Here is a 19528-nt window from a genome sequence, read left to right as displayed (position 1 = left end):
GAAGCGGGCTTCAACAGTATTTCATCAACGAAAATATGACTCTGATGCTTTTAATCATGAAACATTTTCAAATGAAAATTGAAGACTATACGAACTCATTATATTGATGAGAGTTTCAAACCCTTAACAATCCCTTTTCATCGTTAGCAATAAAACTCTAAACTCTGTATACTATTTTTGTACACGGGTATACATCGAATTTTTCTAAATGTTAAATCAACAAATCAAAACTACGCATAAACTATTATTATTAGACTTAGAGACTTTTAGCTTTAAAAAATACACAAATATGTACCAAACAATGGCCAAATATATTCTAAAATATGCGCTAAGATATGCCCAAAAATTTAAGTATAACAAATATAACGGACCCCTATAAACGGTCGATACGGGTTTATTTATACTTTCGCAAAAATTATAAGTGTTAGTTTGTAAATAGTATATATATATTTTTTTTTTGATCGGTTCAAATATGTACATGTAGTTTATAACTTATTAAGTTATATCATATATTTATTAATAATTTTTAATTTTAAAATTGAAAAATTTGTCAAAATATGCAAAATAAGCAAAATAATTTTAAAATAATAATATTAAAAATAATTCCTGCAAAATCTATTAAATATGCAAAAATATGCACACTCAAATTTTAGATCTGATATCATGGCACCGAGAAATTAATTTATTTCGCACTCTGCTATTTTTAACAATAATTAACAAAAGTATGCAAATGCTAGAAGTTCCTAAGCCTAATTATTATTTTTATCTTTTGAATTTTTGCTAATACAGTATTTATGTAGCGTTGGTACCCGAACACTTATGTCCTCGACGTGGACCGCATAACGTTTTGGTTTATATTTTGTTCACTTTTACACTACAATACATTATTCTTCATTTGTATACTACCTACATCAATAAAATATCACGTTTCATTTAATATAATGTGTTTTGTATGTAGACTTAGAGTTTACGTATATAATATATGCTCGTGTATACTCGTATATGTCTATTATGACTGGTCATATATATATATATATATATGTGTGTGTGTGTGTGTGTGCGCGTATATAATATGTACATACACGTTTATAGAGTTCCTTGACCCATCAAAGCGGGTCGGGCTTGTTTTCTGGGAGACGACTCCGCGGCGGTACGGTGGTCTTTGGTGTTTGTCTGGACAGTTCAATGTCCGGAAACAGTGAAAGTGGTCTAGTTCGACCACGCCGCTGGGTGTTCCAGAGGTCAATGAACCGCAAATGCTGCTCGCAATGATCATGCTAGCGGCACACGTATTTTAGTGCACTAGGACACGGCCCGCGCGTATTGATACACATCACACCTTCCTACGGCTATCGTCTATTCCGTACCGTATCACATTTAACGTACGCGGTCAACACAGCATTTATGTGCTTAAATGATCTACATATTAGACTGTCCGATCATTTTAATTTTAACTAATAGCTCTCTTTACATGAACAGGTACCGAGTTAATGATTGTCACGTTCATCACCTGTAAGCGTATTTTTTATTTTTTAACATTTCTTATAAAACCAATTTCATTGTTTCATTTACAATAAGTCGCTTTTCGTTTGTGTTATGTGCAGTTACATTAACAATTGTTTCGTAATATACGTATTATATTAATGTGTATAATATAATATTGTTATACATCCATATACCAATGTGCGTACATGTGTAAAATTTGTTTAAATTACTTTCTAAAATGTAAGAGGGGAAAAACAATGGGGTACAAAAATAAATATAAAACAGGATTCTATTATTTTTATCAGTTTATATATTATGTTGGTAGATATCAACATCATTTTCTTCGTATATTTGATCTAAAATATTCTTGGATACACAAAGTACTATGAAATTGGCAAATTAATATTGTAAAATATAAGTATTACGTTTATATTTATTTTATGCGTAATTTAAAGAAAAATTACACTAATTAATTTCTATAATTTTAATTCGTGAATTCTTTGTTTAAAAAATGTCAAAACGTAGTTTGTTTTAGTGTTTTACTGATTTAGTGATGAATCATAGATTTTTACTTTGATAACAAAGTTTTCAAAATTAAGTTTGTAATTTTTATAAATATAATTCTTGTATCATTTAAATGACTAAAAATCTGAAGGAATTCTGAATTTTTAAAAATAAAATAATATTTTACGAATTATTTTAGTTTAAGTAATTTATTAGTTAATTATTTTCATTAAAAATGTTGAATATAATTATGACTAGGTCCGTACTAGTAAAAATTAAAGTGGAAAGCATTTTTTCCTCAATCATTTGTAACACTAAACATCAAAAAAGTGTTCCAAAAATTACAATAAATTCTTTGTTAAATTGAAAGTCTAAAAATTTTTCATTTTTAAGAATCAATTTATTAAAGAATATATATACTCGTATTGTGCTTAGTCAATGCATTTAATTAGTAATATAAAAATGTTACTAAAATGATTAACACTTATTCATCTACTAACAGTTTTTGTACATAAGCTCAAGTATTGTTTATATCCCAAGTACAACTGTCAACCATAGAGTTATAGTTTCGAAAGTATGGAGCATGATTTTCCAAGTCACGCGTTAGACAATCGAAGGAAATAAAATATTAACTGGTCATTAAAGGTCACTTATTTACCATGTATATGATTTTCTATGGATAAATATGTAAAACTCAACATTGGTCATTAATTGTTCAATTTGTATGTACACATTTGATTAAAACATAATATCTTTAGCATAAGTACATACTAGGAGAAAAATCGGTATCTTTCATCAAAATAGTTGATAATACGCTTTATTTTCAAATAATTTTTGATGATAGCATTTATATGATTTAGAAAAAAATCATTATTTATTGCACTGAAAAAGTAATAATTATCAATATATAGTATAAATAATAACAATACATAATATTTATATATATTTATAATGTAAAATATTTGTTTACAAATATTGACCCGTATTAAGTGTAAGTTCGTCTAATTCAAGGACTCCTTTCTCTTGTAGGTATATTCAAACAAGAGAGGTCAAATAAATAAATAGGAAAGGATCTTGAACACAGTCCAAAAAGATCAATCAACTTTTGATTTGAGATATTAAAATATACCGTTTCTTGATCAATAATATTACATATTAAGCATTAGTTGTGAACAAAAATTTTGAAAATGATTGACCTCGTTATATAAGCTACTATACAGTTGAATGTTTAGCGAATTAGTAAAAATAGTGATTATACGTAGTTCAATGTCAATTTCTTATATATAGCCGGATGTTTGGATTGATGTTTATATGAATATATTATGTTATATTTAAGTTGAGTTATTGAAAATATTTTTGTTTACTATGTATAATCTATCAGATTAATATGTATATATTATATAATGTTTAGAAATATCTGTATTTCTTATACTGAAGTAATATAATATATTATATATATATATATTCTTTTTATAGTCACATTGTAAAATACCAATCAAATATTTAATACTGGTGCATAAATTATTTGTTTTGTCATTAGTTGATAACCTTCTTCTTACCTCGAACCATTTATATTTATGTCTTCAACATATTCTAATGCCGTATCGCCCCTTTTGTACACTTATTTTCTATATGATCATTCAAATAGACTAATGTTAGGTACATACATTCGTACAGTATTTTCTTGTATGTACCTATAAACTATGAACATAAAGTATTAAGTACCTATTTTATCTGTATGTTCAATATATATCACATACATTACATTTCAACTCAACGCATATTATTAAGATATTTTAACTTATATATAGATGTAATTGTAATAACTAGCAATAAACTATTTATGATTTAACAACTTTAATTTATAAAATTAAGAATTTTGTAAATAATCAACCATTTTGTTTTTGCAGCTAATAATTATATCTATTTAATATTTTATATAGTATATAAATATTACCCATCTCTTATTTGGCTATCTATTTTTTAGGTTTTTTCTTTTATATAGTATTATTTAAATAGGTACATACTGATAGTTTTGCTATATTTTAATTTCTTTAAATCATTTTTTACAATTTATTAAGAATAAAATTAGCTGTATCATAAACGGGTGTATTTTTGTTATGTATTATAATTTGGTTTAATATTTTTATCAGAATGAAAATATTCTTATTGAAATGTTATACTTGTAAATATGATTTAATATACTTAGTCTAGACATAAATACTGTCAGTACTTTAAATTAGTAATGTAATGTATATTCAAATAATCAAATTATTCGAATAGTTCTATCGTAAATAATTTGAATAATTCCCATCACTACTTCAAACTAATATTATTCAATATATTTAAATAGTATAACTAATTATAATTCGAACCATATATAAATTATTCAAAATGTCTCCCTCTTCTTTTTCATACAACGACGTAAACGTTTCGGTCACTGTTCAATAAATATACGAATCATCTCCAACGGAATTTCTGTTGTTGTCTTCACAATACTTCGTTTGAGTGACTCCAAATTTATATGTCGTTTTTTACACACTCTCTTTTCTAAAATACTCCATAACTCATAATCAAATGGGTTGAAATCCGTCCTTGCGGTAGGCCACACAGATACTTTTAATGAAATTCGAAACATTGTTTTCAAACCACTCTTGTGTTGTTTTGCCTTTTGATCAGGTGCCGAATCCTGTTAAAATACCCAGTCGATTCCTTCGAACAATGTATTGTTAAAAGGTTTTACCATAGGCTTTAATATAGGGTCCTAGACAGTTGTCTGATAATCGCGAGCCCCAATTTCAACCCCTTTCTCACAGAAATTGTTCTGTGTTACACCATACCATGACATAACCTTCTAAACCATTACTATATCAGCAAAATATTTTTTTTTCTGTAAATACAATTTGTTTAAATGTTTTTCGACCATACGAGCGTAGCAGCTCTTTTCATGTCTTATTACTTTTAATCGATTCACCAATAAATGGCTCGTACATATTTTATATGCACGTAAACCTAAGTCAACTCGTAATATATGAGTTACCGACTATGCGTTGATATTCATCTCTCGATCGACAATTATTTGTTTTGTAGAGGGTAAATTTCCCTCAATTACATAGTACTGACAGTATTTATATCTAGACTAAGTATATGTATACAAGTATGAAATAAGTAGATCTTTTATTTTATAACTATTGCTTTAAAATTTAAAATTGATCTAAAAATGTTAAATTAAACTTGTAAATATGTGATAAAGCAAAAAGTTCCTAGATGAAATTTTAAAATTGTTAAAGTTATAGCCTATACAATTGAGTTTTTTGTACATTTTAATTTCTTTAAGTTATATTAAATCTATAAAATAATTATATTTTATTTGTGAAAACATGGATCTTAAATAAATTAATATTTTTAATAAAAGGTATAATTTATAATTTTTTTACGAATAATTTAGTTATTATAAAGAAATAACAATTAATTTAATAGCATATTTTTTAAATGAATCAATGTTATATAACTAATCGCTTCTATGTCAAGTAAAATTTATAATTGTAGTTAAATATATTATTGTTAATCTTATGGTTTTAGAATTTATTGATAGTTTTTTCTATTACCTTATATTTTTTATTATTGCTAAGGTACTTTGTTTTGGTATTTATCTAAAACTCATAACTAATTATTTTCAAGATGTCCTATAATAATAAAGATTTAAGTAATGCTTAATTTAGGATTTTTGAGTGATAAATTATAAATATGACATTTAAATAAAAAATATGTTTACGTAATCCTATGAACAGAAATGTTGAGGCCCACTTATTTTAAGGTCGTTGGTAGTTGTCTTTCAAGTATTATGTGAAGAATTATTCATCTGGATTTAAGGATCCCAACAACAGGCAACTCAGTTAAGTCAATGTCTACCTAACCCTCAAGGACAACTATTATACATTTCTTAATCCCGTTTCCCCATTTATTTACTTTTTTTCATGATTACCTTTAAACGGTCAATGGCCTTAAAAATAGGAGTCAATGCATTTATGGATCGGGGTTGTTGTATTTTAAAGAATTCATGGGTGATTGAACTATGAAGTTGTCTTAAAGAAAAATATAAGATTTAGTAATTTGTTATTTTGAGTATTTTGGTTTTTTAAAACTGAGTAATGACCAAAGGGATAGTTTTAAAAATATCATTCCTTATTTCTTAGTGAAACAAAAAATACACTGATCTAATAAAAATAATGTTTTTTTTTGTTTTTACCTTTTTTGATAGTGTTTGAAGTTTTTTGATAGAATGAGATAATTTGGATATAAATGCATTTTTCGTATAAATATTAAAATAATATTACATTTTACATATTATACTCATATTTTTTATTTTGTAGTATTATTTACTTCGTTTTACAAAATTTAATTTCAGTAGATTTTTATAGAAAATAATTACCACTTGTAGATGAATGTTAATATTATAAAAAATTTTATTTAGTAAATTTAATATGATTTACAATAAAACTGTCATAGTATATACGTATTCTTTTACTCTCTAATTTGACCTTTGTTGCATTTTAGTTTCATTTTTGTAACTGTAGAATCCATTCATTTTTTTTTTTTTACATAACCAAATAATTACAATTTCCAAACTAATTATGTACTATTAAATAATTTTACGTGTCAAATTTTATTTGGTATTTTTGCACTCTTTTACATTTCAATTGAAGCTGTAAATGAATTTTTTTACAAAGATCTAAAAAATATTTCTTATTAATAAATCAAAGTAATTAACAATCATTTTCATAATTGTTTTTTTACGAGTGATTAAAATTAGAAAATTTCAATCAATTTTCTTATACATTTTAAATCGATATATCAATTGATTTAAATAATAATTTTGAGCTGTGATGGATGGGTGGATCAATCTATATTTGTATAGAATCTATTAGTAAATAGTAACCAATAGTTTTGTTAGAAGATTATTTGAACTAATTTCTACAAACAAACAATTATTGCATCCAAGTATGATAATTTTAGATTTAGATTTAAATTTATTAAGTAATAATATTTAAAATGATTGTTATAATATTTTAATATGCATAAGATGCTAATATAAGTATATAGTTTATACTTCAAGTCCCTTCAGTTAGCTAATACTTTCAAACAAAAAAATAACTGTAATAGATACCTACGAAATTAATCCAGAAATTTGAATAAATACAACGTTTGAATAGTATTTAATTTCGTCAAATTTTATTATTTTAATGCTTCTTCTCCTTCTCCTTTAGCTTTCTCCCAACTATTTGGAGTTAGCCACCCTTGTTCTAAATCTCCACTCATCTCGATTTTCTATACCAAACAAACCAGCGGCGCACACAGAAGGGGGGGTAAGAGGTTGTAACCCCCCTTCCGAAATTTTCTCCGATATCTAGGTTAAAATTTACAAATTTTACAAGTCTGAAATATGAAGAGCTAGTATTGAATACCTAGTATCATTGATTATAGAATAGTCTATTCTATTATTAATGCTATTATTTAAGTCAAAATATATTAAGGATTTGCATAATTTTGTTAATTGTAAAATGTGTTATATTTTTACCTTGGTCCTCTCCAAAAAAAAATCCTCTGTGCGCCGCTGTCACAAATTAACAGCCCTCATATCATTCTCAGTCGTATCCATTCATCTTTTTTTTGGATTTCTTTTTTCTCTTTTCATTTTTATAACCACTCTTACTGCTTTTATTTTTAATGCTTATATTATATTTTTTAGATATGTCAGTAAAGCTTGTTTTTTTTTGGTGACTACAAATAATAAGTTATGAAGATTCTTGCAATCAATTTTCAAACTTCAAGTATTATTAATGAAAGTTAAATGTGTATTTTTATAACAATAATGCTGCAGATTTTCGTGATTTTTGGTCAAAGTTTATGAACTTTTAAAATTTAACTGCTTATTCAAAATATATGACTACATTACTACATATATTTGATATTTTTTTATATACGTAATAAAATAGTACGAGGAAATTTGTATTAAATTGACATAAATTTTTTTTAAATAAAATTATTTCATTAACATTTCAATAAGTTAAGAAAGCATAAATTTAATCAAAATATTTTAGAAATAACATTATTTCTCTAGAAAACGGTTTTATTAGCTTTTAGTGAAAATGTCAAGTTTCCATAAAAATTATTGACAATTTAAAAGAAGTAAATCTTATATAAAGATAATATCTTATTATCAATAAGATTATTTTTATTTAACTATTATTAACTGATACAGAACTGGTTGTTGTATGTTCGAAATGGGTATCACTTAGATCAGGGTTGATGTTTTTCATCAATTCTTTCAGTAATTGTGCACAATTATTTAACATTAGAGTTTCAAAACATAAAAATATCTTATAAGTGAATTCATTGATAGTCAAAATATAATAGTTACATACATTTTAGATACCTGTTAAAATTTTAAATCATGGGAAATTTAAAATTTACTTTTAACTATCGAACACTGATTAGTTTAAAGCTCTTGTTTTATCTTATATTAATTTACTATTTATTGACAAATGTATAAAATAATAATTGATACTTAATTATTGTTAAAAGATAGTAATTTAATTTCATAAATTAATTTCCAAATCTAGTGTTATACAAACCAAATAAAAAAAAATCCAAATTTTCCAATTAATTTGCCTTCTTCAAATTACTTCCACTCCTTGATTGATAAGCAAAAAATTCATAACCACTCTCTTCATAAAGGCCTTAATCTTGACACTGTATATAATTTTACCATATTAGTACATTACAAGAAATTCCACTCCAAATTATCTCTCCATTTGAATTCACTTATTTCAAATCTATATTCTCATACGATTCCGAAAAATCCTCCATGACATGTTAAAAGTCGTTGTTATTGTGATCTCATTGATCTAGGCGTTTAATCCAAAACTAAATAAATTAGGGTTATATCACTGGATGGCTTCCTTTTTGCTTATCCCTGTTTGTTATATTTCACTATTGTCATAATGTTTCAAAAAATTTTCTGATTGAGCAAAAAAAAATTACAGATTCTAAATAATATTTTATAAAATACAAAAAAAAATTCATCAATTAAATTGTTCTAATATAAATGAATAGTACACCCAATTTAAATGTGTAATGATTAACTTATAAATGGAATTACGCCAAAGAACTTACGTCAGCGGATTAATACGTAAGTTTTTTTTTATATATTTTCATTACTTGTTTGGGGCTCAAACGGGGGAAAACCTTCATATTTTATACACAAGCAATGAAAACATTTATCAGTGAAAAATGTTTTGTAAATAAATATATTAAACTGCGTGTTGAAAAACTGGTCACAGTTTTATATTTTGGCGGTCTAAAATATTTTTTAGGCAGGTGTATAATCTCGGATGAATGATAATCACAAGTACTACGCGATATAACTAACGTGTCCAAGGTCCGAATAAGATTCCGTTCTACGTCTCGGCACTATGTGTCCATGAACTGTATATGCGACTAATATTATTTTCTCACAATGTATTTTTTCTAAATATGTTAATTTATACTAATCGTTAACCTTGAAAAGAATTTGTTTTACTTTCTGTTTAAATGATTATTTAATGAATAAAAAATTATAAGTATATGCAATTTGTGTAACACTGTTATAGTGACTTGTAAACATAATTTTTTATAGTGATAAATGTAATCAGGGGCGTCATTTGGGGGATTCAGACTATACATTGGCAGCCCTATTTTTTTAAATGTTTGGTTGGCCCGTATAAAATGTTATAATTGCGCCGTCGTCGATAAAATGTAAGATGCAAACGCGCTGTAATGGTGCGAGTTTTTCATAAGAACCTATTATCCTATTGAAGTATTGAAGAATTTTTTTAAGTTCCACTAAATAAACAGGATATATAAATGGCCTGGTGGAGGGAACAATTGGCCTGATTCAAATATTTGCATCCCTATTGAAAAGTTGAAATGACGCCCCTGAATGTAACAGAATGAAAATAACAATAAAAAGTTAACCATGAACTTAAAATTATGATTGTTGCGTGTATTTTTATACTTCGATTCAATGTAGTTATTATAAATATTGATATATTTAAACTCTACATGAAATTATTAAAGATATCTTAACTAACATGGAAATGAATTTATTAATACAGAGTGTAAGGTATTATTTGAAGTTTACGGTAGATTCTACGATCTATTTTGCTTATATTATTTGTATTATTGATATTCTAAAACTACGGACACAATTCGGATGTTTCATAAGAAAACTATGGACGCCACTAGGACAAAATATAATTTATGAACTTTATTCGAATGCATCGGTTTAATTATGCTACTTTCCAAACATATGACGAATATAGGTAGTGAAAATTAAAAAATTTAAAAAAACTAATTGGCCTTACTATTTTAAAAACTCTCAATGATTATGATTATTACTGTACACTGTTGTATAGTTTTGTTCTTTATATGTATGTATATATAAACATGAGAAATTACCACTTTAAAGAACTATACTTACTAAAATTCGAGTATATGTCATAGTATAATTAGGTGGATCGTTTATGTTGTGTACACGGTTTTTACAAATACGAAAACAAAAAGACACTCAAGGGAATCAATTTTTGAATCAATATCTTAGCAACTTTTTAAAATATTTGGGTTCTTATTTGCATGTATTTTAAATAAAAAAAAAAAATAAATCCACTATACACATATACCATTATAAAATACTACAATTAATGCTCGTGTAAATATCGTAAAGAAATGACCGAACTTGAACCACTGACCTTGACAATTTCCATTTGCATAAATGATGATTGAACTCTATAGCATAAATTTATAGACAAGGTTATAAGTGATGTTTATCATAATAACTGACGTTTTATAAATTTGTTTGTATATTTTGAAATCTATAATGTACCTGGTCCATGATAATGTTATCAATTATCATATGAATTTTTGCAATAGATAAAATAAAAACTATCAAAAACTATTATAAAAAATATTTGGTTCAGTAAAAAATGTAAAATTATAAGTAAAGATGATAATATTGTATAATAACTATAATAAAGCAATGTAGGTATTTGTAGTTTTTTGGAAATTGTATTTAAATTAATAAGTACTTTATTAATTATATCTATACATTGTTTTTACGATAATGTCAATAAGCTATAGCTAATTTTAAAACAATATTTATTATTCACGAGTTTTGGCCTATATTAAAATTTTGGACTTTAATTATTGATTCTGTTGTAAATGAATAATTTTAAAATTATTGCCGATCAGAAATTTAATTAATTTATGTATTTTAAAATTAAAATAATAAAACAAGTATCACTATACAATATTATTTTATTGATTTATTATTCAGGAAAATGCACTTGATATATTGGGACGGGATATTTAATTGCTAACAATAGTTACGTAAACAAACAATGTTGCATTCAATATACCGGCGGTCATTAAAACCGCACACTTACCGTTCATAACCGCACATTTTTCATCATTCAATACCCCACATATTTATTATATTGTTAAAAAGGGAAATTTTAAAGGTCGGTAGTTCAAAACCGCACACATTTGGTTAACAGTTCCTTTCTCTCTGCAAACTTTACATGTACAGTTCACGTTGCCAGTTTTGTATGAGTCCAACACAAAATCTTTTTTTTTATCTTGGGACCTACTTGGGGTGATGTTACATAGCAAATCGGGGGATATTTTCTCTGTTCGAGCGAGCGATTCCGTTCGGTCTTGAGGTGCACTCATGTTATTTTAGATAAATGTATACGTAATTGATATATATATAAATAAATTTGTGCGGTATTGAACGATTTAATTTGCGGGATTAAGATATAAAAGTGTGCGGTTTTGACCGATGACTTATTTTTGAATGTATGTGGTTATGAACGACGCCCGACTATACTATTTAGACAATTTCTTGGTTAATTCTTTTATGCGTATTTATAATAAATTATTTTAGCTGCGTTTGATATTTAGTTTAATTAAGAAATAATTTATTGTATTTTTTATATTAATTAAAAACTTGGCTGCAGTTAAAATTAAAACAAAAATGTATACTTAATATTTATAGAAAAACATTATTTTAAACTTATAGTTTCTAATCATCCAACATTAGATGAAAATCGACATTTTTATTGAAGCTTATATATATAGAGTTTTGATAAAATGTATTGAACATGAAATTAATATATTTTTATGTAGCAAAATATTATAAAGAAATGATTTGTTATTGTAATATTATATTTGGTAACGTTTCATGTATAAAAACTATTTTCAAGGATTTCCTTTTTGTTCTTTAAGTATAGGATAAAAATACATTAATCAATTGAGAATGGCAATATCCTTATCATGTAGCTTACATTGAAAATCTTAATAATGTTTATAAAATTAATATTAGTTAGCCTTTAATTTTACTGATTTAATTTAAACTTTTTTGAGTGAAGCCATCAATGTATTTTGATATAATACGAGTAGGTATGTTATCAAAATACATTGATCGTTTCGCTCAAAAAAATTATTTAATACAAATATGAACAAAATATACTCAATAATTTGTGCTTACATATTTTCTTACTTTAAAGTCTATAATTTGTACAAATCTATATAAAAATAAAATTAATATTAAATTATAAATATATGCACAAATAGTATTGCTGTCAGTGTTTATTATTTAAATAATTAAATTAAGAATATCTGTGTATATATTTTTCATTTTTTGGTGATAGATGGTGTTATTACTAACTTACATGTGAGATTCAATTCATTTTTAAACCAGCATTTTTTTTATTTCATTCGTATCATATTATAACCTATTGTATAACAAATAATGCTCCGTTATCATTTTGTACATTGATATTGACAATCTGGTTGTTATTTTTAATTACTATAAATAAATACTACTTGTATAGCAATAATAATAAAAATTCTTTTACTTTTGAGCCTATAGAATATTTTACGCATTAGATAAGTTACAAGGACAATTTAATTTATATACTGAGTAAATATATTATTTGTCATTGACCAAGGAAAATTTTTTAATAATTAAATCATTTGATGAGTTTGCAAAAAATTATTGTTCAATACAATTTATTTACAATAGTAGCTAAATTTCCAATGCACATTTAGATAATATCAATAATAAGATCTTGTATAATTATTAACAATTATTTAAATTAATTGATTTGTTTTAAAATTTTAGACTGATAACAAATCTTTTTTTTACTCTTAAAATTTTTATGTTTTACCTATGCTTGATTTTAAATTAATCCACAAAATTAAATTCACTAAGTCGTTAAAGTTAAATATTTATATGTAATAGGAGAGTATAAATAATAAAAAGATATCAGGCATCAGACTGGGAATTATTGTATAAATAAAAGATTCTGCAGAGAGACTCTCGAATTAAACTCGAATATTATTCACTCATTTTAGCGAAATATATAAGCGTTTATTATTTTTTTTACTAAGCTGTTCAAACTATTATAGTTATTCTAATAATACCATTATAGTTTTGAATTTCACATTATGAATTTTAAGTAAGTAATTGTTTAAAGTTAAAAATAATATCTTTGATAGTGATGCTGGCCAAAGGTACCCTCAGATCACAAGAAATGCAATATAATTCTTAGTAAGTGTAGAGCCCTTGAGTAGATATATTTTAAGTTATAATATATTGTATTGGATTTATTCTTATGGAAGAGATCATAATAACATATGACCAATTTGAATTTTGAACCCAGGAAATATGTTATTTATAATCTGCAACATTAATAGTAATCAGTTATACATAATTGACAATTATTATTATTATTATTAATTTATAATACGTTTCTCATGCCCATTCGAAGTATACTATTTTGTAAACATATACAACAATTGTTACATTGTAATAATGGACATACATATATTATAATGGTTCTTTGAAATCATTGAAATTCCAAGATCATTGGGGGGTGAACATTTTTCACATATTTTAAGTCGTAGGAACAATATCGAATTCCTTACAGACTGTTCACCCGAATGAATGTAAACGTGTTTGCACCTGATTTCTTGGAATTGCAGACCCTTCATACATAATAGAGGACTTGTTTACATCAATGAAAGTAAAACCGGATCTGGCTTATGGTAGACGAGACTGCTCGCAGACGACCTTATCGACTCATTAATGTATTTTCAAGGTTTTGTTGTCCATAATGTCCATTCCCATTGAAAAATTTTAAATCGAATTAAAAGTTCATAGAACTCTGACGGGAGGGATGGTCTGATGTCTAAGAAAATAATTTTTTCTTATAATTACGTATTTACCAACAACCAAAATAATTCTTTATCATATAGTACTTATATATTATTATTGATGTATGTTATATATCAATACATTGTTGTTATTGGTTTAGTATACATGTATACTTTTTACAGACACAAAGATCATGTCTGTGTTTATAATTATTAAATCGCATTAAACTATCAACATTTATTCCACCAAGGTTATAAATTATAAATTAGGCATATTGGCAAAATACCAATTCTTTACTTTTCAATAATACTATAAATATTAAATTATAATTAAAACATAATAATTTATAATTACGATTAGGCTTATTCTCGAATTTCGAGGTTAACTACTTGGAATAAAAAAATGTTAGATTTGTCAATTTCGCCTATTAAAAAATTTATGAGTAAACATATTTAAATATTTTTTTACATCAAAAATTGCAATCGATAATTTTTAAATGCAACATTGTTATATTTGTACATTGAAGTATTTTTATTTGACAAAACTCCATTGTTTCATAAAAATCATAAACTGAATGTTACTTATGTATTATTCATTCTGATTTATGATAAATGTGATGTTGTATGCTTTTATATAAATTTGATTTAGTTAAGCAGATTTGTATGTAAGATTTTCTGAATTAATTTACATTTTTTTTTTTGTTTATTAAAAGAGCTAAACTGATAAATTATTTGAAATGAAATTTAAAAAATAACTTAACTTAAAATGTGTTTTATAATAGACATTTAAATATTTAACTTTTTTAATAGATAACTTTAAAATCAATTTTCAAAATAGCAATATTTAAATAGCACTTTAACCCTCATTTAATATGAAGTATTTACAGTTCTATTGATGTAAGATATTTTTTGTAAACCTATTATATCAAACTTATAGGTGGTGGACGATGGTGTTTATTCAATAAAGAATTCAAATACCTAAACATATTTTGTGCAGTTCGTATAGTCATTGTCAGCAGGAAGGTTTGTAGTTAAAATTTATGTTTAAATAGTACTTATATTTTTAGCTTTTAAAAAAATATTCTACATTTAGGTAAGTTTTAATTTAATATTTGTTTTTTTTTATTTACTTTTGAAAGTCTATGAATGTAAATATTACTGTTTTAATTATATTGGTATACTTAATAAATTACAAATGAATGAAACTGGTAACAAAAACCGCAAGGCAAATGTAATTAATGTAATTTAGTTACGATAATGATTTAACTAAAATAAATGGTTATTTACTTAATACAGCATGTCTGCACCTATGTATTAAATTTAATTGATATTTTAAGCATCTAACCTAGGTTAATTATTGAATATTTATGACATTTAAATTAATTCAATTTTGATTAACCTATTGAAACATTTTAATGAATATTATGAAAGTTTAACATCCTAAAACATACTTTTTACACCCCTTATTTTTGTTTCTATAATTCAATTTAAATTTTACAATTAAACTTAATGATAGCGTTGTAAAATTGCAGTCTTTATTTAATACATATTTATTTATGAAATTTTATAGTAACCTATTATCTTGGAAGTATAATTAACTAGTACAGTAACAGTTTATACGTATTTAAAAATGTTACACTATGTAATCATTCAAACACTTAACTTTGTATAAAATAATTTATTATTCTTGGTTATTATAATACATGTAAATTGTTATTGTGTATAAATTACCAACTATACAGTATAATCAATATTATAACAATATTATGCATATCAACAAGGATATGTTATACCGACTACAGTTTTTAATTATTTTCATTTTTTTAAAGGAACCAACATCATGCTTTGGATCATTATTGGTGTTTTAATGCTAATTGCAATATATTTTGGTTATCAACGGCACTTGAATAAAAACTTACCTCCAGGTCCTTGGGGTGTTCCAATTTTAGGGTATCTTCCATGGTTAAATCCAACGCAGCCTTACAAAACGTTAACGGAGTTAGCTCATAAATATGGACCAATTTATAGTATTCAAATGGGAAAACATTTTGCAGTCATTATGTCAGACCCGTCATCAGTGAGAATGGCTTTAGCAAGAAACGAACTTGCAGATCGCACTAATTTCACAGTAATTAATGAAATTATGCAAGAACATGGTACAGGTACTTCAATATTATAGCCATCTATAAGATTATAATTGATTTTATATAAAGGTTTAATATTTACCCACGGGGCATTATGGAAAGAACAACGAAAATTTGTCTGCAATTGGCTCAAAACAATCGGTGTATGCAAGTTTGGAGACAAAAAGAACAACTTGCAACTAAACATCATGGATGCTGTTTCCTCAACTATTTCGGTAGTTATTATAATAAATAAAAAGAGCATTTTTATACGTTTTTATTTTTTTTTTTATTTAGAAAATACGACATTCGAATGAATTTCCAATAGATACGGGAAAACTTTTTTTAGTATACATAGGAAACTTTATTAATCATATCGTGCTGGGCAAAACATGGCCTGAGGATGATCTTAATTGGATATACTTACGAAAATTAGCTGAAGATGGATCTAAAAAATTCGCTGTTGCTACTCCTTTAAGTGTTTTACCTATTTTAAAGTTAGAAATTCATTTCGCAAATAATATATACTTAGTAATTACATGTAATTAACGTACATAATTGTCTAGGGTAATACCAAAATATAGAAAAACTATTATTGAAGTAATCGAGGGAGTTAAAAATACACATTTTATATATAAAACACTAATGGAAAAACGAAGCGGAAAAATTGATGATTGTGATGATCTGATGGCAATGTTCATGAAAGAAGTTACAAAGAGAAAAAATGATAAAGATCCTCATTACTTCACTGAAAAGCAATGTAATTATTTATTGTCTGACCTTTTTGGTGCTGGAGTTGAAACGTCTGTGAACACTTTGAGATGGTTTTTACTTTATATGGCTTTAAATAAAGATATACAAGTAAATAAAAGTAATATTAAATTAGGGGTTACGTTTTATTATTATTACGATTTATTTATTGGTATTTATGATATATCTACTTTATGATTCTGTCTACCATAGTTCATAAATGTACTTAACAAAAAATACTTTACACAAAATTAACTTAGTGCTTATACATTTCAACATTTAATGCAATTCCATCAATTTATAGTTTTGTGATATATTAAATATAAAAATGACCATCGTTTTACATTTAATTAAAATTATGTACACATTAATAATGTTATAATTTTTGAGTAATAATTGTTTAGGTGCCAATATAATATAATGATTGTTATTAATATAATCGAATTAAGTAAATACAAATTATAATGAAAATAACAGGTTAATCATAATATTTTTAGAATGAATTACAAAAACAATTGGATTTAGTTTCTACGAATGGCGCAGTAATAGATTTAGAACAGATAGAAAGCGTTCCATTACTAAAAGCTTGTGTATTTGAAACAATGAGATTACGACCAGTCGCTCCTTCAGGAATACCTCGGGCAGTGAACAATGAAATATGGATTTTAGGATTTCGTATACCAAAGGGTACTATGGTTTTACCATTGCAATGGGCAATGCACCGAGATGTAAAATATTGGGTAAATCCTCTTGCGTTTCAGCCACAAAGGTTTTTTGATGAAGATGGAAATATAATCAACAATAAAGCATTTATGCCATTTCAAGCTGGTTAGTACATGATTGTTTTAATTTATTAAAAATTACTGTAATCGTATAATATTTATAGGTAAAAGGGCTTGTGTTGGAGATACACTATCATACTGGATGTTATTTTTATTTGGTGCAAATTTAATTCATAACTTTTACATTTCTATGGAAGATAATTTGTCTGAAAAAGAATTAAATACTATTATGGACGGAGAATTCGGCATAACTCTCAGTCCAGCGGCTCATAATATTATATTCAAATCTCGAGTCTAAAAATATTTTTGTATATAATTTAAATATGAATAATATTAAATAAAATTTAGATTTAAATCTTAATGAAATTAACAGTGTTTGCAATAAGTACAATTAAGTTAAAATTTAAGACGTCTTATGTTCAACTTTTGTACTTAAAGTAAAGTTTAAATTTTATTATATTAATTTTATTTTTACTTATATTTTTATATGTATTACAATAACTATTTTATTTTTTAATCCAACAAATTGCTCTTGTTCTTAGCTAATTTGTACTATAGAAGTGTCTCAGTGTATACAATAATTATAAGAACATTTTATGATGTTATTCAAATAATTGATATAATAACTAGTTATGTATGATACTTAAATTAAACATGTTCAGTAAGTTATAACTTTATAATCAGTAATTTATTTATAATAAACTAAATTTGCCATATTATTGGTAGCCTGGTTTTTTTTTAATTTATAAGCTAAAATATTTTTTGCTGACTATTATAGGTTCTATGTTATGCAATTATTATGAATATATAAATTTATAATATTTCCAATATTTTAGATGTTATAAATTAATTTATCGTCATAACCAGGATATATAATATGCAAATTGAAAATTGTTTTTCAACACCTAATAAACAAGGTGACAGTGAAACAATGTATATTTCATATTATTTATATTCTAGTAAAAACGTTTTTTTTTTAAGTTGAACTGAATTCAATATATAAATTTATCTTATAGTAAATAAAAGGTACCAGCATATATTATATATTTATAATAATAATAACTTACGTTAATATATATTTATAAATACGTATGTAATTTATGTATCCATGTACTCATATATGTTGTATATTTTTAGTTAATCTTAATATTTTAATAAATAATTTCTAATTTCATTTAGTATGTGATTACTGATTATTAACCTTATATTATATTTCTTAAGTTGTATTACTTAAGTCATAAATGTAATTAAAATATACCAAATTATTATATGATTTTTTTTATAATTTAACATAAACAAACTGAGTTGTATGGAATTAAATTTATGAAAATAACAGTCAAAAAATATCTACCATACAAAATTAAAACTTCCTTAAAATAATGATGTATTTTTTAGATATCTTACAAACATTTTAATAAATATTATTCATCATTATATACCTATTTTCAAAAATAACATAGTATTTCAGTATTTCGTATGATCAAATATAATATTCATATTTTATAGTTATAAATTTGATTTTTTGGTGATTATATTTGAAATAAGTTTATATTTAGTTTATATTTTAAACTAATAAACTCATAAAACAACTAACTAGTATAATTAAGATATGTTGAAATGACTACTACG

The 19528-nt window shown here is 24.9% G+C and overlaps 1 protein-coding gene across 3 annotated transcripts; it reads left to right on the top strand.

Moving 5' to 3' along the window:
* Positions 1-1314: 1314 nt before the first annotated feature.
* Positions 1315-18312, top strand: LOC112679325 (cytochrome P450 306a1-like). 3 transcript variants are annotated; one of them, XM_025549085.1, is made up of 8 exons: positions 1315-1512; positions 15182-15267; positions 16074-16400; positions 16458-16603; positions 16665-16864; positions 16934-17228; positions 17615-17945; positions 18004-18312. In XM_025549085.1, the coding sequence occupies exons 3-8, from the start codon at positions 16085-16087 to the stop codon at positions 18195-18197; spliced, it is 1482 nt and encodes a 493-aa protein (XP_025404870.1). In that variant the 5' UTR covers positions 1315-1512; positions 15182-15267; positions 16074-16084; the 3' UTR covers positions 18198-18312. The 3 variants fall into 3 exon arrangements, with proteins under 3 accessions (XP_025404870.1, XP_025404872.1, XP_025404871.1); XM_025549087.1 differs by having other exon boundaries at positions 15182-15337; XM_025549086.1 differs by lacking the exon at positions 1315-1512 and adding an exon at positions 9085-9181.
* The last annotated feature ends 1216 nt before the right edge of the window (positions 18313-19528 follow it).

The sequence above is a fragment of the Sipha flava genome, unplaced genomic scaffold (genome assembly GCF_003268045.1).
Source record: "Sipha flava isolate LNK unplaced genomic scaffold, YSA_version1 134_pilon_pilon, whole genome shotgun sequence".
Lineage (NCBI taxonomy): Eukaryota > Metazoa > Arthropoda > Insecta > Hemiptera > Aphididae > Sipha > Sipha flava.
Note: the sequence above shows the minus strand (reverse complement) of the source record. Positions and strands in the feature narration are given on the sequence as shown.